The 27,239-nt window shown below is 38.0% G+C and overlaps 1 protein-coding gene across 2 annotated transcripts in view; it reads left to right on the forward strand.

The window, feature by feature from the left end:
• BARD1 (BRCA1 associated RING domain 1) overlaps nt 1–25,274 on the forward strand; it is a 106,317-nt gene extending 81,043 nt beyond the window's left edge. For both annotated transcript variants that reach the window (XM_064286705.1, XM_023541769.2), the window contains 4 exons: nt 1,510–1,642; nt 2,192–2,284; nt 17,883–17,980; nt 19,067–25,274. In XM_064286705.1, coding sequence (XP_064142775.1) covers nt 1,510–1,642; nt 2,192–2,284; nt 17,883–17,980; nt 19,067–19,399 — 657 coding nt within the window. In that variant the 3' untranslated portion in view covers nt 19,400–25,274. The remainder of the gene's footprint in view (nt 1–1,509; nt 1,643–2,191; nt 2,285–17,882; nt 17,981–19,066) is intronic.
• The last annotated feature ends 1,965 nt before the right edge of the window (nt 25,275–27,239 follow it).

A 27,239-nucleotide genomic window follows, 5' to 3' on the forward strand; every position in this document is an offset into this window, starting at 1 on the left:
TGGGAATAAGGAAGCTCCACATTGGGGATCTTCCCATACCTCGTCTTATGAATTTCTGTTGTATCCTTTTTGTCACAGTAAGACTATAATTTTAAGTATAGGGCTTTGCTGAGTTCTGTAAGTCATTCTAGCAAATTATTAAACATGAGAGGGTAGAGGGGACCCCTAGGTTTTTAGCCAGCAGGTTAGAAGTACAGGTGTCCTGGGGACTTGTCGTGAACTTGGACTGGTAGTACTAGTTGTTGTTAATTGCCATCAAGTTGGTTCTGACTCAGGGTGACCCCATATGTACGGAGTAGAACTGCTCCATGGGCTCTTCAAGGCTGTGACCTCTCGGAAACAGGTCACCCGGTCTTTCTTCTGAGATGCTTCTTGGCGGGTACAGCCACATATTCAACTAGTAGTCGAGTGCTTAACCATTTGCGCCACCCAGGGACTACACTGAGGGTGTAGGAGGAACCCCTGGATTTGTAGTCAGTTGGTCTGAACCCCCAAACTTGTAGCTGGTGGCTGACTCGTGGGCAGATTTGGCAGTCTGAAGGACTGTGCCCCTTAACTCTGTGAGATCTGAACAAGCTCTGCGTGGTTAGGGTCGGAAGAGGAGGAGCTAACTGCATTGCAGTTAGTGTCAGAGTAGTACCGGAATAGAGCTGAAGTGATATTTAGAGAGGGGTAACTGCTTTGATATTAAAAATGTGTTTTCTATCTTTGGGGTCACCACTGTTCTAGAAGTCTCAAGTGTTCTAAGACTGATTTTTCGTCAGTAAGATAATTTTGGAGCCCCTTGGTGACGTAGTGGTTAAGTGCTACGGCTGCTAACCAAAAGGTCAGCAGTTCAAATCTAGAAAGCGCTCTTTGGAAATTCTATGAGGCAGTTGTACTCTGTGCTATAGGGTCGCTATAAGTCATTATGGACGAAACGGCAATGGGTTTGGTTTTCTTGGTTTTTTGCAGCATAGTGGTTAAGAGCTTGGCTGTGAACCGAAAGGTCGGCAGTTCAAATCCACCAGCTTCTCCTTGGAAACCCTCTGGGGCAGTTCTGCCCTGTCCTATAGGGTCTCTGTGAGTCGGAACTGACTCAACAGCACACGACAACAACAAGATAATTTTAGTTTAAACTAAACTGACCAAGTTAAAGGTAACTCCATTGGAAGAAGTTAGCCCCGGGGGGTTAGGAAATTAATGATATGGGTATTTTGGGTTACTTGAAACAAGCAGGGAAAAAAAGGCTTACTGGTGACAAAATGAAGACATAAAACTCTAGAGAGACCCAGATTAGTATCAAGGAAGCAAAATGTCCTGGATGTAGAGGGCTATCACAATTAGTGTTATTTATTGGGGAAAAATAAGAAATGGAAAAATAATTGATCAACAGAAATTACTGGGAATTACTAGATAGAGTAAGCTAAGTAATGACGTTCTTCGAGCTTGTATCAAGTGACAGTCAGTTTAATGCTTTTCTCTTGTCTTTAAATGTTTGTAATGCTGTGGCTTCTTTTTCATTAACAGATGAACACTGTCCAACGTAGTGATAGGCCCCTTGTGCTTATAGGCAGTGGCCTTTCCTCAGAACAACAGAAAATGCTCAGTGAGCTTGCAGCAATTCTTAAGGCTAAAAAATGTGCTGAGTTTGACAGTACAGGTGAGGATTTTGACTTTTCTCTAGGAATTTTTTTTTTTTTTTAAAGTATATAACTCCTTTTAGAGAACTCACTTTGACAATGTATATATGTTTTAGATATTGGAATATGACTCATGCATCTTGCAATAAATTTAAATTGTGTAAGTTATAAATTACTTACAGGCTTAATATAGTGAGGAAATTTAAAGCTTTGCACACGTGTTAAGACAGAAGGCTATGTCAGAAGAGCAAATTTATGTGTTTGCTAATGACAATTTGTAGTGCAATGCATTGCTGTAATTCCTTTGTTATAATTGGAAAATTAAGAAAATATTATGATAACATGGCTTTAAAATTTATGGTTTATGATCTGACTTTTTATCTTGGTAGCCAGGTGAGAGAATGTTGGCTAAATAAAAGAAGTCTTGTGCTTAAGTGTAAAAAGGGATGCCATTGAAGTAAATTCAGGTATTAGTTTGTAAGATACAGTCTGGTTATAAAGAGCAGGCTAATAACAGAATTGTTTTGGTTTACATCTCTGTTTTTCTTACTGTTTCTTTTGTATTCTAGTAACTCACGTTGTTGTTCCTGGTGACACTGTTCAAAGTACCCTAAAATGTATGCTTGGGATTCTCAATGGATGCTGGGTCCTAAAATTTGAATGTAAGTATTTGGATTTGGGAGAATTACAAAATAAATTAAGTAGGCTAATTTCATTTCTCATAGTGCATTGCTGCCAATAGTTATTTAAAGAACTTATGCTAATTTTTCTTCCCTTAGTCAGTGCATTTGAAAAGCTATATTAATGGTATCATCTAGATGTTCTTGGTAAGTGTGTGCAAATAAGTTCTGGTTTTAAAAGCTTTTTCCTACTATGCCAACTATTTTAATACAGAGTACAATGATTTATATAGTTAGACTTTTAAGCCTAAGCAGCCTGTATTTCCATTACATGATATACCCCAAAAAAACCAAACCCCTTGCCCTCGAGTCGATTCCATCTCATAGTGATCCTGTAGTACAGAGTAGAACTGCCCCACAAGGCTTCCAAGGCCGTAATCTTTATGGAAGCAGACTGCCACATATTTCTCATGTGGAGCAGCTGGTAGGTTCGAACAGCCAACCTTTCTGTTAGCAGCCAAATGCTCAACTACTGTGTCACCAGGGCTCCTTTATATGATATATTTAACTTGTTAATAAACACATGTTTTAAATATACTGCAGGGTGGGTATATGAAATGGAAGTAGTTTTTCTTTTAATGATTTTTTAAAAATTTACCTGTATAACACCCTTTTGCTTTATCCAGTGTATTATATGAAGTCGTTGGGAAGTTTAGTCTGCCTTGTACTACCTGATTTGAGGTGACTACACAAGCTGTTATCTAAACCTCCCCTGGAAATTTTTCCCTGTTACCCACTTCTTAGTAGTCAAACACCCCACCACCACCTTCAGAACTGCTTGTCATCACCTTCCAAACACCCTATCTTCACCTTCCCTACTGTCACTTGTTTGCCTTTCTTATCCTTGCTAGGATTTAAAGCAAAATAAAAAAGAAAGCTTATACAGAGTTATTTTCTTCTCAGTAGCTAAAGAATCTACTTTCGTTAGGATGGCTAAATAGTACATTGAAGCGACCTTTTTTTGTTAACTACCATATTGTTTTACGCAAATAACGCATGCCTTCTGTATTTGTTTGATGGCCGTGCCCTCTTCTCATGGCAGAGTCTTGTGATGATGCTATCGAGTATCTTGATTGTGGTTATATAAAGCTACATATGTGATAAAGTTTCCTGGCTCCAGTATCTACATACACACACACACCCCCACACCCACATACAACACAAGTGCTTGTATAACTGGTGAAATCTGAAAAAGTCCCATGAGTTGTACCAGTGCCACTTCCTTGGCTTTCATATTGAAGTATAGTTGTGTGAGATGTTAACATTGGGAGAGACTGGTGAAAGGTGCGTGGAACTTCCCCGTACATTTCTTTACAATCTCATGCCAATTTATAATTATTTAAAAAAAAAAGTTAGAAAAAAAAAATAGTGGGTATTTTTAATGAAACTTTCTTTTCAAGAAGCAAATGATGGATTAGAATTTGTTTTTATAAACTGTGTTTTATGGCTTTGTGCTTTGAAGCTTTTATGGTAGAAATGCTTGATTTATCAAGATCTTATATTATTAATTTAATCTGTAGTGTGACATTGAGCTTCTAAAACAGTTCCTTTTCAGCAGTTGATATTTGTGTCCTGTTTAAATGCAGCTACCACTTCTTTCTTGTGAGGCTAGTCTCCGCTGATGCTGTCTGATCCCGCTAAGTGGCTGTGACTAGCAATGCCCCGGCACCTCTTCTCATCAGTCTGTTTGTGTGTGTGTGTGTGTGTGTGTGCGCGTGTGCGCGCGCGCGCTTAGACCAAAGCCGCTTTTATTTATTTATATTTTGAATTTTATTTATTTATTTTGTTGTTGAGCGTACACACAGCAAAACATAGACCAGTTCGACAGTTTCGATGTGTGCGATTCAGTGGCACCGATTACATTCTTCTAGTTGTGTATCCGTTCTCACCCTCCTTTTCTGAGTGGTTCCTTCCTCATTAACATAAACTCTCTGCCTCCTAAGGTTCCTACCTAATATTTCAAGTTGCTATTGTCCATTTGATCCCATATAAGTAGTTGTTAAAAGAGCATAATGCTCAAGGCAGACGTTTTTTTTTACCAGTTAAGCTATACTATTGTTTGGTTTTTTAAAAGACTTCATCAGCCTTTGTTATTAGTCCTTCCCAGTCATTACCAGTTTCAGAAGTATGATTAGCAATTGGACTGTTGACCATTTACATAGAAAAAAAAGTTTTTCACTGTGTCTTACTTTCTTATTTTTGTACCTTCCTTTCCTGTCAAATCTGTGGCACATCTTACTGAGCCTTGATGTTAAAAAAAATTCATTTAAAATGGTTCCATGATTATAGAAGCTTTTGTACTGAACCTACACTAGAAACCTTTGAAACCTTGCAAGTGGTTATAGGAAAGAATAGACTTGCACAATAATAAGGCCTCGGTAATAAAGAAGCCATGTGAAATCTTGAATGTTAAGGCATTTACCATTTAACTTTATCTAGTTCTTGTGAATATGCTGAACTTGCACTTGGTTACGTATACAGGCTACATGATTCATTTCCATAAAATTTGGCTTCTTTAAGAAATGAACGTTTTGTCACTTTAATGGCTTGGCCATGTCATTTTTATAGAATCATTGATGGACTCAAGCCGATTTAATAGTGTGAGATTTGGTGATTCTCACAGTGGTGAATAACATACTCTCAATGGTTCTTTTAGGATAAAGGATGGATGGAATCTCTTAATGAAGTTCATATCCCCATGTTTTCTAATATAGAACCCCAAGAGAAAGAGGTTCAAGGTTTGGAACAATTACTTTAAATAGTTACTGGGGTTTATAAAAGGAAGGCAAAACCCCTCAAATAATTTCTTCCTAATATATACTTCTCACAGTTTCTGTATTTTGCTCAGTGTCAAGCCTCTCGGTTTGATTTTAAAAAATGCTTCAGAGCTATTCAAAAACTATCTGAAACCCATGTATATTAAAGAAAGATGAAGTAGACCAAAGCTTTCAAAATTAGTTGTAAAGATTTATGACTTATTAAAACTAGGTCTTGTGTTTGAGGATATGACTTGCTGGTAGACAAAGCCTGAACTGGGTTACCTATATAGAAACTTTAATATTAACTTCACATGGAATTTTCCAGAAATCAAGTAAGTTCAGTAGGAAATTGTATCTTAAATTTTTCTGTAACTGTGTAGGATAATTGACTCATTTAAATAAATTAACAATAAGAATTTGGATCCTTTGGCTCCGAAGTTTTCCATTTAAAAATCTTTTGTCTTGGTTAAAGTCTCTTTTTTCTACATTAAGTATGTCGGGTATCTTACATAGCTAATGGGCTAAGCATGTAGATTCTGAGGACAGGCTGTAATTATACTACCGTATCAGCCATTCTTTCACACCATATTTATCTGACAGATGTTTTATCTTACAGGTATTTTACAGAAATAGAAGTTATAGATAGGAAAAGTTCCCTCTTCAAGGTCACATCTGTGGCCGAGATTCTGTTTTAGCTCTAGTTTTTGGTGCCAGTGCCTTACAAGCACCTAATGACCATCCTCATAAAAAAACAAGGGTGAATTTTGGTAATTTAAGGAACGACTATGTTGGGGGAATAGAAGATATATAATAAATAATTTTACTCATCTCCTGGAGAGAATATGTTGCTGTTGTTAGGTGCCGACGAGTCAGTTCCGACTCACAGAGACTCTGTGTACAACAGAATGAAACACTGCCGGGTTCTACACTATGCCCACAATCATTATGCCTGAGCCCATTATTGCAGCCACTATGTCAGTCCATCTCTTTGAGGGTCTTCCTCTTTTTCAGTGACCCTATACTTTTTTTTTATACTTTACCAATATGGTAAGAGAATAGGGATAAGGTAAAATTGCATCCTAAAAATGCAAAGTAGCATTCAAAAAATAAAATATCTTTTATTGACCTGTTATTTTAATGCCCCACTTTTGGAGTTTCCTCTAGCCTAACCTTTTTTTTTTTTTTTCCAATTTGATTCTGCTTCCTCATTTCTCACCTCACTGTGAAGAGGGGAGAGGTGGCTGTCATCTTTTCTTTAGTAATTTCTCTGTCTTCCTCACTTTCATCTAAGTTAGGTAAAATTGCTGCTGTGGAAGTTTTATGTGTCCTCAACACTGAGGCGAATTGCTAGGGGAATGTGTCAGACGTTTTACTTCAGACTTGTCTCAGTAAGGTGGGGAAGGTGCAGCAGGGTGTTTTTGTTTTGTTTCGATTCCAGTTGAGCAGGGATTGATCTAAAGATTCTCTAAGAACAAAAATAAATCAACATACTTTGATCATTAGTCCCACTTCTGAGAATTACCCTAAGCAAGTAATACAGAGAAAATAAACTATTAGCAGTGCTATTTCTAATAGCAGGAAGTAGGGGAGTATGCTAAATATGAGAGGAATGGGAAAATTATGGATTCTTTAAGATACTCTGAAACAGTGTATATGCTTAGAGGATAAATATTAAGACTACTGAAGTATTATGGAAAAGTCAGAATTGCTTAAAAGTTAAAATCATGACACAATTATATCTTTACTTTCAACAACACAAACTGTGTGAATTCCTATGGCAAAGAAAGAAAACAGTGGTAGATTATTAGGTTACCAAAGAGGCCCGTTTCTCCATCTTTGGCAGTTTTAGGAACAGTGTTTGCCTGTGAAATCAAATTCAAGAGAAAGTAAGGAAATTCTGTGGCCTTACGGGGAGGGATAATCCTTCCCCCTTTAGACATTTAACAAAACTCCAGTATAAACTTTAGTCCATCTTCATTGTATTCTCTGATCATTTGTATGAAGCTGTGAATTCAAGAAAGCCTGTTTTTTCTGCTCCCTTCCCTCCCATTTGTATGGTCTGTTTTTCCTTCTGGAAGTAGGAGAAGTGACTGCACTTAATATAAATCCACAGACATCATCAGTGGTTCATACAGCTCAAGAATGAAGGTATGCATTCGCTGATACATATGCTTTTATGAGATGGGAGGCAAGAGTGGTTTACTCATGATTTAGAATAAAGGAGCACCTTTCTGAATAGGAAAAACTTCCTTTTAAAAAAATACTGTAGCGCCAGAGTTCATAAGCTGCATTAGTGTGCAGAGTCTGGGCTTTGCTCAGGTAGCCAGAGCTGCCTTAATGACTTTGAGTTAAGGAGTGTTTTGGAATTGGGCTGCTTACCTATAAAAAAATAATAAGATCAGGGCAAAAGGAAAGTTCATGAAATGGTAGATATGATCAAGAATACATCTGGGCTAAAAGAGTCTCTTAGTTTTAATAAGATAAATAGTTCATCTCTATATTTCTGCAAAATGAAAGCTTCAGTCAAAATTTTAAGTATAATAGAAAATGTGGCTTAACACATTTTGAAGGATATATCATTCTGGCATATGCGGAATTCTGTGTTTACATAAATAACTTATTCATGTTAAATCATTTTAGTTTGGAAATTATTCACAACAAGAATGTGGTTATGCAGTTGCTTTTTATTTCTTCAAAAGGGAGAATAAGAGTCCATCTTTCTGCAGAACTATTTTAGTGGCAGATAGAATAATGTGAATTTTATTCAACATGTATTGCAAATATGAAGTATTTTGGTTAAATTTAAAGAAGTATCTTTATATTGGTAGAAAATAACCTACCAGTTTTAAAATCTTGATATACAAAATTAAGGATTATAGCATAGATTATACTTCAGATGAGTTTATTATGACTCAAAAAAAAAAACCTGTCGTTGAGCCAATTCCAACTCATAGCTACCCTATAGGACAGAGTAGAACTGCCTCATAGGGTTAGTTTATGACTAGGAAGTATGAAAATTTTGATATTTTGTTTTAAATGGAGAATAGGTTAAGAATTCTTGCCATAGTTTAACTTTTATCGAATAAATAAAACCTTTAAATGTCATCTACTACATATGCTAGTTAATTGGGAAATGTTTTGGCAGGTAGATTCTTACCGGTTCTTTGATGGCGTTATTGTGTCACCATTTAAATTGCCAAAAGTTTAAAGTATTTTATTACCGTGTTTAGTTGTTATTATAAATAAATCAGCTCAGTTGGTTTATCTCAGTAGTAGTTCACTAGGAAGTTGATATGAATTTACAATTATTATAAATGTCTATTGAAAAGTAAGTCTTCATTCTGGAACTTGTACGGTTCAAGTTAGAGAGTGGCACTTTGCCATTAGAGTAAATAAGCTCATTCATCCAGTGAAGACAAAGCCAAACACATTGTCTTTCCTTTGCTCCCCACCAAGGTAGTCAGCAATTTCTGCCATTTGATGTACTTTTTAGCTATTGTTTAAAAATAGCAGTCCTCCTGTATAGTCCTGTGTTAAGTGATAATGTGATTTATTGTAAGAGAGGCAGAATATATTAAAGCTGAATAGAGAATGCCCAGCATTTTCTTGCATGATTTATTTTTTATAAGTAAGCATAAAGATTTAAAAATAAACTGATCTATGCAAAGACCTGAAGTTGGAAAACCAAAAGGGAAGAACATGCTCAGCATTTCTCAAGCTGAAAAAACAGAAGAAAAAATCCAGGCCTTGAGTTGTAGTATTGAAAGGATTCTACAGAGAAAATGTTGAACGAGGCAAGAAGCATTGAAAGGAGGTGGAAGGAATACACAGAGTCAATCCACCAAAATGAATTGGTTTAATCATTTCAGGAGGTACCATATGATCAAGAACCTATGGTATGGAAGAAAGAAGTCCGAGTTGTACTGAAGGCATTGGCAAAATCAGGGCTCCAGGAATTGATGGAACTACTAATTGAGATGTTTCAACAAACAGGTACAGCATTGGAGATGCTCACTTGTCTAGGCCTAGAAATTTGGAAGACAACTACCTGGCCAGCCAACAGGAAGGGATCCATATTTGTGCCCATTCCAAAAAAAAGGTGATCCAACAGAATGTGGAAATTACCGAACAATATCGTTACTACCACACACAATTAAAATTTTGCTGAAGATCATTGAAAAGCGGTTGCAGCAGTACATCAAAAAGGAACTGCTAGAAATTCAAGCCAGGTTCAGAAGAGGACGTGGAAAGAGGGATATCATTGCTGTTATCAGATGGATCTTGGCTGAAAGCAGAGAATACCAGAAAGATACTTACCTGTGTTTTATTGACTATGAAGATGCCTTCGACTGTGTGGGTCCTAATAAATTTTGGATAACATTGCAAAGAATGAAAATTCCAGAACACTTAACAATTGTGCTTATGTGGAACCCGTGCATAGAACAGGAGGCAGTTGTTCAAACAGAACAAGGGGGTATTGCATGGTTTAAAGTCAGGAAAGGTGTGTGTCAGGGTTGTATCCTTTCACCGTACTTACTTGATCTGTATGCTAAGCAAATAACCTGAGAAGCTGGACTGTGTGAAGAAGAATGCAGCATCAGGATTGAAGGAGGACTCATTAACAACCTGTGATATGCTGATGACACAACCTTGCTTGCTGAAAGTGAAGAGGACTTGAAGCACTTACTGGTGTATATCAAAGACTACAACCTTCAGTGTGAATTGCACCCTAACATAAAGAAAACAAAAATCTTCAAAACTGGACCAATAAGCAACATCATGATAAACGGAGAAAAGATTGAAGTTGTCAAGGACTTCATGTTACTCGGATCCACAATCAATGCCCATGGAAGCAACAGTCAAGAAATCAGATGACATACTGCATTGGGCAAATGTGCTGCAAAAGACTTCTTTAGAGTGTTAAAAAAGCAAAGATGTCACTTTGAGGACTGAGGTGTGCTGGACCCAAGCCATGGTATTTTCTGTTGCCTCATATGCAAGTGAAAGCTGGACAAGGAATAAGGAAGACTGAAGAATTGAAGCCTTTGAATTATGGTATTGGAGAAGAATATTGAATATACCATGGACTGCCAGAAAAACAAACAAATCTGTCCTGGAAGAAGTACAGCCAGGATGCTCCTTAGAAGCGAGAATGGCAAGACTTCATCTCACATACTTTGGACGTGTTATTAGGAAGGACCAGGCCCTGGAGAAGGACATCATGCTTGTTAAAGTAGAGGGTCAGTGAAAAAGAACTCGATGAGATGGATTGAGACACTGGCTGCAACAGTGGGCTCAAGCATGATGACAACGATTGCGAGAATGGCGCAGGATTGGGCAGTGTTTTGTTCTGTTGTACATAAGGTTGCTGTGAGTTGGAACTGACTCAGTGGCACCTAACAGCGACAACAGCAGAGGTTAGAGCATGTATGTGTTCTTTCCAGTTGTGTCGGTAGGAAAGCTGCTTAAATTTCTCAGGACTAAGTTTCCTTATCTGTGACATGAAGAGTACGATTAGATGAGCACCAGGAGTATCAGATTGTCAGTCTAAAGGCCAAAGCAGGCAAAATTGATGTTTATTTCAGGTTTAATGTGGAATAAACATTAATTTTTATGCCTTTGGGTGTGATGTGCATTTTCCTGTACATCTGTACAACTCCCTACCACTTAACACCAGATTCCTCACACTTAATGTAATTCAACTGGCCCTTGTAGGCATTCCAGGTACAACCCTTGAACTAGATGTCAATCCCAGCTTTCAGAAAATTCTAGATGCAGAAACTCTAACTCAAACATGTTATAGAACTGCAAACTATTCCTTAGTTTAAAAAAAAAAAGTATTTTTTCATAGTTGATATTAGGTGACATAGGCAAGTTGTTGCCAGAATAAAGAGAATGTCAGTGTTCCTTATGTGCCTCAATAATTTGGAGCCCTGGTGGCATAGTGGTTAAGAACTTAGCTGCTAACCAGAAGTTTGGCAGTTGGAATCCACCAGCCGCTCCTTGGAAACCCTATGGGACAGTTCTCCTCTGTCCTGTAGGGTCACTATGAGTTGGAATCAATTTGACACTGGGTTTAGTTTTTTACAGAAATTTACTTACCAACGACTCTAAAGCTGAAAGGTTTATGGATTGAGGCATAGCCAACTATAAAAGTGCTGGCACCTTCCCATGGAAGTGCCATGCTGTCCTCTTAGTGCCCGCCATCTCATGTCTCTTGGTGCCATGCTTACCTCATGCTAGTATCTGTTAAGACTAAATTCTCTCAATTGATTAATGCCAGCACATTGTCAGGATCCATAAATACCATTTGAATGTACATCTCTTGAGAGTTTAAAAACAATCAGCAAAATAAACCCATAAAATGAATAAGCCACCTGCATAGGTGCAGTCCATTTATTATTTCTGTAATTTAACATTAGCCACTCATTTCTTCCAGTAGCTGTAAGAGCATTCAGTAGGCAGTCCTTGACTTTATGTGCTGGTCTACTCACTGATGTAAGATACTGCTATAAATGCTCTGTGTATCTTAGGAAAGGAGATTTAGAAAAGGGCTGATGTGTTTAAATGAAGAGAACAGTAAATAATAATTTACTTGTAAAATAAATGAGTTTGAGTTAAGTCAGAGATTTATTTTGGAGTTGGTTCTTAATATAGAAACCATATACGAGCACGTTAATGCAAACACACTGGCAGTGTTTCTAGTATATCTTGACGTAGCCGAAACTTATTTTGAGACTCGTTTTCGATATACAGTAAAGTTAATATTTTAATACCAGTTTCATTAAATAGTTTTTACTTAGTGATTATTAAAAGCTATGCTATTTTTAAAATGTTTTTTATATATAAAAAGAAGCAATTAATTTTTATGGCACCATTACACTCGTGATATAGGATTCAGAGGCTCAGCATAGCAGACTTGGCCACACTGGAGAAAAGGGACATGGTCACCAAAGCGTAAGCAAAGCTAACATGAATTACATATGGCATGATAGGTGACTACAGATACCCTAGGTTGATTTCCGAATTTGAGTTTGTGCTAACATTCCCAAGCTGAGGAGAACCCAGGCTCTTGACAGAGCTCTGCTTTTGGAGAAATGAAGAGTCAACTGTTAAAATCTTTTCTTCTGGCTTTTTAGAATATATTAAGCATCATTTTAGAGAATGTCTAACCACTTTAAAGCATTTGAAGTAGCCACATTGTGCCTTTTAGACCTCAGGGTTTACCTTGTGTGCCAGAATGTTACATTTTAGTGTAAAAAAGCAGATAGGATTAAGAAAATTAAGCGGATTTAAATTCAAATTTCTGTTCTGTCACTTCTTTCTGTTTTGCCACTTCTTTCCATTTCTGTTCCTTCCCCTAAAATGGGAATAATGTATCAGTCTTGCTGGATTTGGGGTATGGTACAAGTACATATGACATTAAAAAAAATCAAACCCATAGACTGTAGCTATAATAATAATTTTTATTAAGGTCTTTCCTTAGAACATATAATTATATCCTTGGTCATTTAAAGTTAGAAAGGTAAAAAGACAATGGAATAGAATGAACTGGCTTTTAAAGAATTTTGGCTTTCTTTTTTCTCTTCCTTAACCAGAAAATATTGGTATATGACTTTTAAGCACTGGTTTCTGCTTTTAAAAAACATATTCCTCTAAAAGTCCTTTGGTTAGACCTTATGATTATAAGTATTTTATTTTAAATTATGAAAAATTAAAGTTTTCAGTGTACTAGCCAATGTTTACACTTTCAGATTATAATGGTGCATTCTGCTTTTGGCATAGCATTAATTGTTTTTATAAAATAAAATTGTTACTAGGGTAGGTCTCTGCTAATGAACATTTACAAAAAGAGATTTTGGTCTTAGAAGATGTACAAGTGTAAGAAGAATAAACTTATATACAGCTAACATAACACATACAACAATTTTTGATAGATACATTCTACTCCTTTATACCCAGGGAAGTAACAATAAAACAACTTCTTGATGCTCCATAGTTCTTAATGATATTCTACTTTTTCTTAATATTTAATACCTTGTGCATTTTGTTTGTTCAATGCCAGAAACACAAATAACTCAGACCCTGGCTGTGTACCATTTCCTGCTTTACTCGTATTTCAGAATCCCACATCACTAGTATATCTGAATGACTGATACTTCCAGAATATTTGCGAATTTTTTTATATTTAAGGTATATTGTTCCTACATTGTTTTCAGAAACAACTATGCATTCAGACATTTACCTAAGAAAACAATTGTTTTTACTTTTACCATATTTAAAATAAAATGAAATGTGAACAAATGTTTTTCTGTTTTATTATCTTTCTGACAATCAGAGCTGCTCCCACGTCTGTTACTCTTTAAAAGGCAGGACATTCTCAATGGGGAGAAGCTGAATCTGGAGAGCACGAATCTGCGTCATGTTTATCTGTAGCTCTGGACTTGTCTTCTCTAGTTGACTCTGTAACAGAAATTCAAGTCATAGAAAGTTCTAAATTTTTGGACAAGAATGAGGATTTTCTTTGCCATCGATACATGCCATGACTTGAAATTGTCTCAGTGGCACCCTTAATTCCTTGAAATATGGGTATAATTATGATGACTGAATTTTATAATGGATTAAGTATTTATTGAGAGAGAAAGAATGCATTAAAAATACATTTACAAGTAAGTCCTCAGAAGTAAAATACAGCCTTCTAGTTTTTTAATGAAGGTGTTCAGTTGGCACAAGTGGTTTGCAAGTGGCTGATAACCCAAAGGTTGGCAGTTCAAATGCACCCAGTGGCTTCCTGGAAGAAAAGGCCTGGGAAACTGCTTCCATAAAGATTATAGCCAAGAAAACTCTATGGGGTCCCCACAAGTCGGGAGCTGACTCAAAGGCAGCAAACATCGACAACATCATTTTTAATTTGGATTATGGAATGAGAAGGCAAAACAACAGGAATGCAAAAATGAATACGACTTCATTTCTCAGGGGCAGAGGCTATGACTTTGTACATAATAAACCAGAACCAAACCCATTGCTGTCAAGTTGATTCCAACTCATAGTGACTCTGTAGTAGTACTGCTCCATAGGGTTTCCAAGGAGGGATTGGTGGATTCCAACTGCCTTCCTTTTGATTCAGAGCCAAGCTCTTAACTACTGTGCCACCACAGCTTCTTGTACATAATTGGCACTCAATAAGTATATGAGAAGAGCATTGAAGTAGAAGGTTGTATGTGTTAGGAAGTGGCTAACTTTAAGTTTGTAGTTGTTGGTGATCTTAGCAGGTCACTTTATGTTTCTGCATTTGATTTTCCAAATCTGTAAGACAAAGCTGGACTAGATCTTTAGGATCTTTTTTACCTCTTAAATTCTATGATTTTAAATACTTCGAAAATCCTAGTGTTAGAGGATTACTTTGGAATAAGCTGAAATATACCTAATAAATGAAGACTCAAGCACATTTTTTGTTTTGAAAGTTACCATTGCTTTGTTTTGTTTTTCGATTTCTCCTCTCTTCTTTCAATTCTACAGATTGACTTATTGTAGACAGAGATAGAGTTTAATTATGTCAGTTTGGGATAATAGAGAAGCATGTTTAAAAATGATATCTCATGAATCTGGATCAATTTAAAGTGGACTCTTGGATAGAAACTCTTAGAAAGTCTTGAGTTCTTTTGTCTTATCCAGTGTTGGATTTTACTGTCAAGATGATTTTTATAGGTCAAGAGGCCTTCTCTTAGTGTTAAAAAAAATGATCTTCATTTATTTCAAGTGCAGTCCTCAGATAATTCTGGTACATGTAGCCGGTGAACTTTTGGTTTGGGGCCATCCTTCATTTCAGGAAGCAGCCCTTTGATAGGCGTGTGAATGGATCACAGGCCTAGCAGCGGTTCTTCTCCTGTGTTGACATCATCCCATTGTTGAATCACGTAGGGATCAGCTGGACAGAATTTTATCACTGGCATCTTTCACAGGTTTTTCAAAATACTGTTAAATCATATATTTCCAGCCTATATTTCAAATTCTCAACCCCAAGTATGTTTTTTTTTTGCAGCCATAAAGTCTTTCTGATTAAGTCTCAAGGCATTAAATATCATTAGATATGAGATACACGAGGTAGGTAACATTTTGATATCCAGAAATAGGTTGAAATAGTTACAAGTTCGGACTATAATTCCGAGCTGATTTATAGGTGCTGTGTAATTATTTTTCGTTATTTGTGTGGATAAAATTCTTTAGTGTTTACATCTTTAGTGAACTTTATAAAAACTTTTTTATATTAATAGCACTAGACAATGAGTGAAGAGACCTGAGCTCTTGTCCCAGCTTTGCCAATATCAAGCTATCAAGCACCTGCTCCATGCAAGACCAGAGTAGATGTTGGAGGAATGCAAAAGTGAATAATGTATGATTCCTGCCATCACAGAGTTTCCTCAGTGATGAAACTTAAGTTATTGAACAAAGTAATCTCAAACACCAATAACAAACAGTGGGAAGGGTTTCTTTTTATGATGAACATAATTTAGTACAGTTTTCAGCTTCCAGAGAATGTCACAGTTTTTCCATAGCAGCCCTGTGAAACAAGTGATACGGTTATCTTCCCTTTTTCTTCTCTTTTTCCCACAGGCAGGGGAACTTAGTCTCAAAGAAGACCAAAACAAAACAAAACAAAAAACCAATTGCCTTCAAGTGGATTCTAATTCATAGTGACCCTACCGGAGAGGGTAGAACTGCCCCATAGGGTTTCCAAGTAGCACCTGGTGGATTCAAATTGCCAACCTTTGGGTTAGCAGCTGTAGCACTTAACCACTATGCCACCAAAGTTTCTGAGTTTAAGTAACTATTCCAAAGTAAGTAACAGGGGTAGCCGAGTCATTTGACTCCAGATCCCAAATTTAGCCTAGTTATACTTCATCAAAACAAGAGCTAGCTCTGTCTATATGTATGTATGTATAGATACAGATTGAAGATCAAAGACCACAGCCTTCAGTATGGCCTCCACCTCAACATAAAGAAAACAAAAAGCCTCACAACTGGACCAATGAGCAACATCATGATAAACGGAGAAAAGATTGAAGTTGTCAAGGATTTCATTTTACTTGGATCCACAATCAACAGCCATGGAAGCAGCAGTCAAGAAATCAAAAGATGTCTTGCATTGGGTAAATCTGCTGCAAAGGACCTCTTCAAAGTGTTGAAGACCAAAGATGTCACCCTGAAGACTAGGTGCGCCTGACCCAAGCCATGGTATTTTCAGTCGTATCATATGTATGTGAAAGCTGGACAATGAATAAGGAAGACCGAAGAAGAATTGACGCCTTTGAATTGTGGTGTTGGCGAAGAATATTGAATATACCACGGACTGCCAAAAGAACGAACAAACTTGTTTTGGAAGAAGTGTGGCCAGAATGCTCCTTAGAGGCAAGGATGGCGAGACTGTGTCTTACATACCTTGGACATGTTGTCAGGAGGGATGAGTCCCTGGAGAAGGACTTCACGCTTGGCAGAGTACAGGGTCAGCGGAAAAGAGGAAGACCCTCAACAAGGTGGATTGACACAGTGGCTGCAACAATGAGCTCAAGCATAACAACGATTGTAAGGATGGCGCAGGGCCAGGCAGTGTTTCGTTCTGTTGTGCATAGGGTCGCGATGAGTAGGAACCGACTCGACGGCACCTAACAACAACGTAGATACAGATATATAGGTATATTGTTGTTGGATGCCGTCGAGTCAACTTTTGACTCATAGTGACCCCATGTGATGGAGTAGGACATCCCCCATAGGGTTTTTAGACCGTAATCTTTATAGAAGCAGGTCTCCAGGTCTTTCTCCCACAGAGTCGAGTTGTGTGGGTTCAAACTGCCAACCTTTCAGCCAAGAACTTAACCATTGTGCCACCAAGGCTCATATGTCATGCTGTGAATTCCTTCCTTGATGATGACAGGCAGTATTGCAAGACCAGGCCTCTAGATTAAGCTAACTGTGTCCTCCCATCTATTATCGGCTCTGGGTATGCCTGAGGACTCACTTGATTTCTAGAGCTTTGCCAGACAGTTGATACTGGCTGGCAGCAAATGGCCCTCCTGCTGGAGGACTTCACAACCCAGGAGCCAGTTAATGGAATGACTGTAAACAGTGCCAGGCTGGGCTCCCTCTGCCACTCTTGCTTTTTAACCTGAACTGTGAGCACTTACCCGAGCCATCAGAAAAATGCTGTTTTTCATACAAGGCCCAACCTACTCATCTCTAGGCTTGTGACTTCACTGAGGTCTGTGAAATCCTAAATGTGTTTTCTAGCACTGCTTATTGTTTATCTTCACAGGTACTGTTGAGTCCCTCTTGTGAGGCCCACTGAGCTAGGTGCTATGGAGTAATTTCCTTAATGTCGCATTATTTTAAGTGTAACGGGAGATTAGACACATGACTGCCAAAAGGAGTGGTGCAGACAATAAGTGCTCAAGTTCAGGTTACTGTGGCTGAACTTGATGGACTTTTAATTCATCTTAATTCTGGTAATAGCTGTGTAAAACTGTGGATTTTTATTCTTGTGTTTGAAATAATGTATTGGTTTAGCTTTTCTCAGAAAGGAGACTAAAGTTGCAGTTACTGTTCAGTACTCAATCCTCTGAAGGAGAACTTTCTTAGATTTTCTCTCCAGTTTTTATCACATTTTTTTTTTTGCATAAGTAAAATTTCTGTTTCTATTTCCAAACAATAGGAAGAAGAAAAGACATTCTGTTTTAAAACGCTTAGGCGAATTGTGAAATTTCAATGATAAAGGGATAATCCCTACTTGATATTTATTTTTGCCTTTATCCTTTTTTTTTGGTCAGGGGTGAAAGCATGTCTGCAAAGAAAAGTATATGAACAGGAAGAAAAGTATGAAATTCCTGAAGGTCCTCAGAGAAGCAGACTCAACAGAGAACAGCTGGTATTTTTCTTTTGATGCTACTTTCATTGTTCTTATTATGACTTAATATCATTATCGTGATCAGGAAAGACTGCTCCTGCCCTTTCAACAAGTACAGGTGACTGATTAAAATTTTAATTGTGCTTATTTCAAGCACTTGATTCTGAAAGGTGATCATGATCAGTAAAGTCCAAAAGGCAATAATTTCATACTGTTAATGGATTTTTGGCATCTTGAACATTCCCATAAACCTTTCAGAAGCTGAGGTAAGTCTCAGATACAGGAAGTAGCTGGAAAGAAGACTTACAGCTGCTGCTCGGATTTAGTTACCATATGTCTTTATTGCCCCATATTACAGTTTTAACAGATAATATTCCATTATCTCGTTGATATATAAGCATATTAGAAATGATGAAAAATTTTTACGGAAGGGAATTGTGCAACTTTCTCTCTTTTTTAAAGCACACGGAAGTGTGTTTCGTAGCTAATTGGACCCTTAGGCATGGCTTCATAATCTGTGGTACTCCAGCCAGGGAGTCCTTGGACCCTCGAGGCCGCAGTCCCACCATGGCTGCCCTGGAGACTGTTCGTTGCTGATACCGTGTATAAGGACCTGAATGTGTAGGGGTGGGATTAGATAAAGGTCCACAGGAAAGCTTCTACTCTTGTGATTTAATTCTGTTTAGCTAGGTGTCCTTGAAGCATATTTCAGATACTCTAGGAATATTTAGTATATATATACTTTAGGGATTCTTGGGGCTTTAAGTCCTAACAAATATGAATAAGCATCTTTATACAAGAAGCTTATGAACAGTTTTTGTGTATTTGTTTTTCTTAGTACAGAACATACCTGAAATCTTGGGAGAGTGAGGAGTGTTGACTGAATCTTAGGGGGAAAAAAATTGTGAGCTGGAAACCCTTATCCGCATAAGTAGACTGAATCTTAGGGGAAAAAAATTATGAGCTGAAAACCCTTAAATCTGCATAAGTAGTTTTCTTGACGTAGTTTGTTACACAGTGTGTGATTGTTTTTATTGCCGTCCTTCATATGCAGTGTTTTAAAATATTTTGATCAGTTTTTAACGAGTTTTATTCTTGTTACTTCAGTTGCCAAAGCTGTTCGATGGGTGCTACTTCTACTTTGGGGGAACCTTCAAGCACCATCCGAAGGACAACCTAGTGAAGCTGGTCACTGCAGCCGGGGGGCAGATCCTCAGCAGAAAGCCGAAGCCAGACAGCGACGTGACTCAGACCGTCAACACCGTTGCGTACCACGCCAGGCCTGACTCTGACCAGCGCTTCTGCACGCAGTATATCATCTACGAGGATTTTTCTAATTATCGCCCAGAGAGGGTTCGGCAGGGCAAAGTCTGGATGGCTCCTTCCAGCTGGTTTATAGACTGTGTGATATCCTTTGAGTTGCTCCCTCTTGACAGCTGAATGGTGTACCAGATGAGTGTGTCATTCCGAGTCTCTGCAGTGTGGGAGAACCCAGTCACTGTGCTGCTTTGGTCCTTCACTTCTTTACGAATAGGTAGCCATTCGTATATTGTTCTTCTTTTGAATTAAAAAACATACCTTCTGCCAGATTATGAATTTATTTACCACTTTTAAATGTTAGGATTGCTTTGAAGGATTTTTCTTTCTATAGCTGGTGTATGGTTTGATTCATCATGTCTTTCTATTCAAATTATTAGCTATCAAAGATTAATGAGAGGGTATTGGATCTGTTGGTTAGGTATACAAGTGGTATCATTATTGTCGCGTCCTTTTAACATTCTTTGATGAAAAATATTTACAACTGCCATCAGCAAAATACTTCAGATCCTTTTGTAAACAGAATATTGTTAAATAATTTATTCTGGCTTTATTGTAATGAACGTAGAGTACCTGGTCTAAATATGCTGCCATCGTGTTAAATTCTCCGTCTGTAGTTGTCTTTGCCTTACATTATATTTAGTTTCTTATAAGAGTTTACTCGGATGTCTGTCCTGAGTTTTTGTCCCTTATTTTGATCTTGCCCATACATCAGGAAATCATGATTTGAACTTTATTATTTATTCTTTGGTGGTGAAAATCAACATGGGGCTCAGGGTACCTATTTTTATTATTATGTACACTTGCTTAATGGTTAACTAGCAGTTTATAACTGTGTTTATCTAAAATATATATGCTTAGAGAATTTGCTCTAACACATTTTAGTATCAACATTTTTTAGAAGGCTTCCCACACTAGCAAATTATTAATCGAATGTCAGTAAGTTGGGAAGCAGTCTTTTTCTGGTCAACTTTGCTAGGTATTGCTAAACTATTTTTTGAGGTCCTGATTTCTTCTTACGTAATTTTTTTATTTTTTAGATTTTAGGTTAGTGTGGAGGTACTAGTTGGAGATTGTTTTAAATCAGATTTTTTTCACAACACTGAAGGCTGTGACGGACAGTCTGAGGGCAGGAGTCGGAAGGGCTTACTTACACCCAGGTAGAGAAGGCAGCAGGGTAGTGGGCAGGACACCACCCTGAGAAGGCAGAGACCTCGGTAGGTTATTTTGGTCTGAGTGTTCTCATTGGAGAATTGATAGATTAGATCATTTTAAGTCTTATTTTTTTTTTTTCTAAGAAGCAGAAGTCTTTAAATAAATCTTTCCTAGAAGCTGAATGTAGTTATGGTATTAAATGTGTGAGGAGGGGAACTGTGAGATCTTTCGGCTTGGTTCCCTGGGGGCCAAAGAGGACAGTTGGATACCCACTGGATTAGACGATCCTCAATTTTAAAATACTGTGAAGTTAATCACCATTTTGAGATCCATTTATTTGAAAGTCTGATTCTGCTGATCCTTCTTTTGCCATGTTATTTTTCCATATTAAGAAATGGAATATGTGAACAAAAAATATACTGCTGATGCTGACCTTCCAGGGTGAAGGAGCTCTGAAATGCGATCTACAACCCATAGTGTGCGTGGCCCGCATTTCATTCTGGCAGAGAGTGATGAGTGCCATGGCGCCGAACAACTCCACAGGGTTAGATAATGTCTGGATGAAATAATTTAAGACTCCCTGGGCTTTTGGTTGTCGTTTCTGATTTACAGCTGACTTTTAGTCACTCTGTTGCTTCCTGGGTCACATTCCTAGACAGGTGTGTGTCTGCTCCGATCGGAATCTCTGTTTCCAAAGACACCTCTGGGGTTCTCCGTTCACTTTGTTGCGTTTGCTGTCTCGATTTACCCTCTCTGCTCTGTGTTCCTCGCCATCGTTGAGCAGTTTCAGCTTTGTCTCTCTAAATGTTTATTTTGACAGCAGTTGATTTATGGAAGCTCCTGCAACTCGCAGTTGTACTTGCTATATTGATACACTTGTAATTATTTTCATTTCTGAGTCGTAAGATTCAAGTTTCCTTTTTATTTACCACAAATCATTAAAATTATTGGTCTTCCTGTGTATCTTCCATAGAAGTGATTTATTCTGCGCTATTGAAGAATGAGACTCAATAAGACGTGGGAGGAAATTTTTCGGGTAACAAAAGCTTATCTGTTCAAATACTAATACGTTTTAATTAAATAATTTTGGTTAGAAATACTTCTAAAATATACTGGATGCTTTCTTACATGAAGTAAATTATTCTGAATACAGTGTAAACTTGATATTTCTGAGTCACCATTAAGAGCATCAATTTTCAGTTATTACACAGTTACTCATTCATGGTTCTGTTGCAGTCAGAAGGTTGTGGCCTCCCCACAGTACGTTTCACCTGGCTCTTTTCTAGTTCTTCTGCCTGCTTTTTGTAGTCTTTTCCTCTTTTCCATGACAGCTGTTACTTTTTATCTACCTCGAGTAATACTTTACCCTATCTTTTAATTTTTTTTTTCTTTTGACTTACTGAGAAATAGAAAAACCAGATAGCAAGTATATTAGAATTATGACTGATACAAGAATAAATAAGCAATGTGTGAGGGTTTTAGTGATTCACCTAGGAGTTAAATACTTACATTTTAATAGCTAGAATTTGCCATTTATTTCCTCTGCCTGGATTTCCTTTGGGGCTGCCTACTCTGAATAGTTAGGTGAACTCTGTTGCATAGATGAAGATTATTTTTTAGCAAGTTTGATGTTATCTGTTGGAGTAAAAAGGTGGGGGGCAACCCTCTGGGTGGTTCAAAAGGTCCAGAGCTTGACTGTCAGTCAGAAAGATTGGTGGTTCAAACTCATCCAGGGATGCCTTGGAAGAAAGGCCTGGGGATCCGCTTCTGAAACAACCTTGAAAATCCTATGGAGTGCAGTTCAATTCTGCACACATGGTGTCACCATGAGTTGAAATCTACTTGATGCCAGCTGGTACAACTGCTAAGAAGATGCGGAGGGGGCATATTAATTGTTAAGTCTTCCATAGGTCCAGGTAGAAAAAAGGTCAATTGGGTTCTAAAGGTTCTGTGGACCTCATTATAGTCAGAAGTGACTATTCTGTCCCCTAACCAGAATACATTAATATGGCAGAAGGTAATGTTTATTTAATAACTAAGTCACTATTTTGTTTGAAGATGGATTCAACTACAAGCTGTGAAGCTAAGGTTTGTCATTGTAAGTCAGTTGTTTTCAAAGATAAGTGCATCAAACCATGTAATACATGGTAAAGATTTGAGCAGTTCCTTTTAAGAGTTCTAATTTTCTGTAGTCAGCTAGTAATTGTTATGTTTGGCCTTGCTACTTAAGCTGCTTTCACTCTAAGGAATTAAGGACTGTTGATTATTCGTACGGCTTTTTCAGGCCAGTGTGCCCCTTTGGATACCTGTCAGTTTCTACTAGAATGGCATTGTGGGAGAAGCGGGAAAAGCACTAGACTGTTCTAACTGAATTGTCTTAACAGGTTAATGGCTAACATCCTAGCCCTTAACCCCAGTGCTGATCAGAGTTCCTGCCTAGGCCACTCCGATGAAGGTCAATAAGGTGGAGAGATTAGATTAAAGACACAGGAATGCATGACTTCTGCATAGGCTTTGAAGTCAATATACCATCTCTTTACTGGTTTATATACCATTTGGGTTTATATACCGTCTCTTTACTAGTTTACCTGATCTGTGCCTTGAGTTACAAATGGGAAATACTATGCATCTCACAGGATACCAGTAGGTAGGAGAGCATTGAGCACATGGGAGGCCTCCCAGGATCACCTCCATTCGGTATCACTGTGAGCAGGATGGTTCAGAGGTATCTTTAAAAGCAGCTGGTTAAAGGTGGCTTTTGGTAGCACGTCTCTTCAGACCTAGCTGTTGTCTCCAAGCCTAGCTTAACTAATGACTGCCCTTATGTCTTTGGTTAGCATTAACCTTAACAACAACCAGAACACAGCCTGTCTTGTTAATTTCTCACCTCTGACTTCTCTCTGTCCCATCTGCAATGGTCAAGTTTACCCATCCACAGACCCTCTCCTGCCCGTTCAACTACAATTTTATTTTGCTTTCATCCCTGAATGGATTCACTTTGAATATCAAGACTGCTTAGCCCTCCAGGCTTAGGTTACTCACTTTAGAAAACACTGGCCCCAGTTCTCCTCCTGTCAGCATTGTGTCCCAAACTCTTCCTGCTAACCCAGTCTGAGCCCTTCTGCTGTGTGACCTTGGTCAGCCTCGCTTTAACCCAGTGCCATCAAGTGGATTCAAAGGAGGTAGATCTTTTCTACCTTTAGTTCATAATTTTTAGGCTCTTATATTTTCATTATTAGTGCCACACCAAACCAAACCCATTGTTGAGTCTATTCCAACTCATAGCCACCCTATAGCTATGACTTTGTCAAAATCACTCCCCATTTGCCTGCTGGCTAAAGTAATGTTGCCTGAATATTCTGCTATGAATGAAACATAAAGGTCTTTTTCTGAATTTTACTGATGTGGCTACCTTTGAGTTTTTAAATAAGATGCTTACGAAAATATTATATAGTGTCTTAGTTATCTAATGCTGTTGTAACAGAAAACCATAAATGGGTGGCTTTAACAAACATTCATTTTCTCACAGTTTAGGAATCTGCTTGCTTGTTTAATCTCTTTTCTATCTCAAAAGAGATTGACTCAAAACACACCCTACACTAATCCTGTCTCATTAACGTAAGAAAGACAACCCATTCCCAAATGGGGTTATAACCACAGGCATAAACCAAAAACCAAACTCAGTGCTGTCAGTTCAGATCCACCAGCCACTCCTTGGAAACCCTATGGGGCAGTTCTGCTGTGTCCTTTTAGGGTCGCTAAGAGTCGGAATCAACTCTACAGCCATGGGTTTGGTTATTCTGGGTTTGGAGACATGAAGTTGAAAAACCCACACCCCAATAATAACTACTAACATTCTTATCTTTTTTCCTATTTGGGTACAACATATATGGCTTTTATAACTAAGGGATTAAACCACGAATATACTTTTACTTTCTATATTTTCCTATGTAAGTAAATATTTTTATATATAATTTCAAGGAGCCCTGGTGGTGCAGTCGTTAAGTGCTTGGCTGCTAACTGATAGGTCGACAGTTCAAACCCACCAGCTGCTCTGTGGGAGAAGGATGTGGCAGTCTGCTTCTGCAAAGATTACAGCCTTGGAAACCCTATGAGGCAGTTCTCCCCTGTCCTGTAGGGTCGCTATGAGTCAGAATCAACTCAACAGCAATGGGTTTGATTTTGGTTTGATAAAAAAACCAAACCCCTTGCTGTCAAGTCGATTCTGACTTATAGTGACCCTATAGGACAGAATAGAACTGCCCATAGGGTTTCCAAGGAGATCCTGGTGAATTTGAACTGCCAGCCTTTTGGTTAGCAGCCATAGCTCTTAACCACTATGCCACCAGGGTTTCCTTTTTGGGTTTGATAGGTAATTTCAAATAGTTGCATAGTACCCTAACACCAAGGTGTATTGTAATTTACTTAATACCTTTTACTAAGTATCTAGGTTATACATAAAACTCTTAAGCATCTTCATAATAAATTTTGGTCTCTGGGGTGGGTGGCATTTTCTTTAAAATGTCAAGGTAAGCCATTCGCTGTCATTTCCATCTCTCCAGAATGCAGTGCACACTCTACATATTTAAATTAAGGCCTGTAGTTGTGCTTAAAATATAAAAATTAGAAAATGAGCCTTAACTGATTGTCATGATTTTATGAGTTGATGAGACTGCATGTAAGGCTCAAAACACTCTAGCTATTAAGGGTTAGATACAAACCAGAAAAAAGAAAAAATGTAATCATAGGCACATGGTGCGAAAGCTGGGCAATGAATAGAAGACTGAAGAGTTGATGCCTTTGAATTATGGTATTGGTGAAGAATATTGAATAGACAGGGACTGCCAGAAGAATGAACAGATCTGTCTTGGAAGAAGTACAGCCAGAATGCTCCTTAGATGCGAGGATGGTAAGACTTCATCTCATATACTTTGGACACGTTGTCAAGAGGGATCAGTCCCTGGAGAAGGACATTATGCTTGGTAAAGTAGAGGGTCATGGAAAAAGAAGAAGACCGTCAACGAGATGGATTGACTCAGTGGCTGCAACAATGGGCTCCAGCATGGCAACACTTGTGAGAACGGCGCATGATGAGGCAGTGTTTCGTTCTGTTGTACGTGGGGTTGCTATGATTTGGAACCTAGACAATGGCGCCTAACAATAACACAGAAGTGATTCTTATCTGTGAGTCCATGCCTTCCTAGTTAGGGGTTAAAAAAAAAAAAAAAAACCAGTGCTGTCGAGTAAAGAAGTAAAAAAAAAATATTCAGGAGAAGGGGAGGGAGGATTACAGTTTAAAAAAGCCTTCTAGGTGGTTTTTATGCCTGCATTTCCCACAGTTGCGAGTCACTGCTTTAACACCATTTATTGTTGGAAATTTTGACACGATCACATCATTTAGAGATTCTATTTCTGCTTCAGATACCGTTTGCATTGCACAATGTATGTATGTGTGTGTGCGTGTGCCGCAATTTTATATGTGCTTGATTAAATGTAACCATTATTTTATGTATTCAATGTATCTGCACATTCCTTGTGTAGAATTTGCTATGGAATACCATGTTATATGTGCCTTAAAATCATCACTATTCTCATTGTAATAGTTATTTTCCTTTTCTAATGAATGCTGAGGTTCTGACACCTGGTGGTAAGAATTCAGATTATTTTTCTAGGCTTTGGAAATTACGATTAACAAGTATAAGGTTTAGTTCATATTAAGAGAATTAATACATTCTGAAAATAAAGACTGAACATAGTGTTTTTCTTTTTCTGTTGACCTGTTTTGTGTAGATATATGACAGCACAAAGAGTAGGCAATTAACTTTTTCAGTAAAAAGCCTCTTATTTAAAGTGCTATACAAAGTTCCTTAGCAAACAATCGTATGTATGCATTTTGTCCTTTTCCTTTAACTATATGTAGATCTGACTTTACATTTTAAGAGGAGCTTAAACAAGAGTGGTAGTGATTCATTCCCTAATTTGTACATTGATTCTTTAAATGTTTATTGAGAATCTATTGAGTATCAGGCTCTGATATTTGCAGCAACCAAGTTGAATAAGACTTGGCCACTGTCTTTAAGGTGCTTACATTCAAGTAGGAGAGTTAAATAAGTTAACAGAGGATTGGACAGGTATGGTTTTGCAAGGCCACTAGTACCAGGTGCCACTGAATGGACTCCAACTCATGGCAACCCCATGTGTGTCAAGAGTAGAACTGTGCTCTGTAGGGTTTTCAGTGGCTGATTTTTCAAAAGTGAGTCACTAGGCCTTTCCTCTGAGGAGCCGCTGGGTAGGCTCAAAGTACCAGCCTTTCAGTTATCAGCGAAACATGCTAACCGTTTGCACTCTTCAGGGATCATTTGCCAAGGCAGTACCCTGTTATCCTGCCACGGAGGAACGCCTTGGTGGACGCTTGCGCAGTAGTGGGGCATCTCTATATCAGCATATACTTCAAAGAAGTCCACCTCACTGCACTGATACACTTGATGGAATAACAAATCAGTGTTTGGGCATAAGTATTTCTTGAAAAAGCAGGTAGGATAGTTGTATGCCATCAAGTTGATTCTGACTCCTGGTGACCCTATGTGACAGTAGAACTGCCTCATGGTTTTCTAGGCTGTAATTTTTACAGGAGCAGATCGCCAGGTCTTTCCTCGTGTGGAACTGCTGTTGGGTTTGAACCGCCAACCTTTTAGTGAGCAGCTGAGTGTTTAGCCATTGTGCGACCAGGGCGCATTGTACCTTATTCTTAGGAACAGATAAATTAATATTCACCATGATATACACTAAACATTTTTTTATTCCGCTT

Source organism: Loxodonta africana, chromosome 6 (genome assembly GCF_030014295.1).
Source record: "Loxodonta africana isolate mLoxAfr1 chromosome 6, mLoxAfr1.hap2, whole genome shotgun sequence".
Taxonomy (NCBI): domain Eukaryota; kingdom Metazoa; phylum Chordata; class Mammalia; order Proboscidea; family Elephantidae; genus Loxodonta; species Loxodonta africana.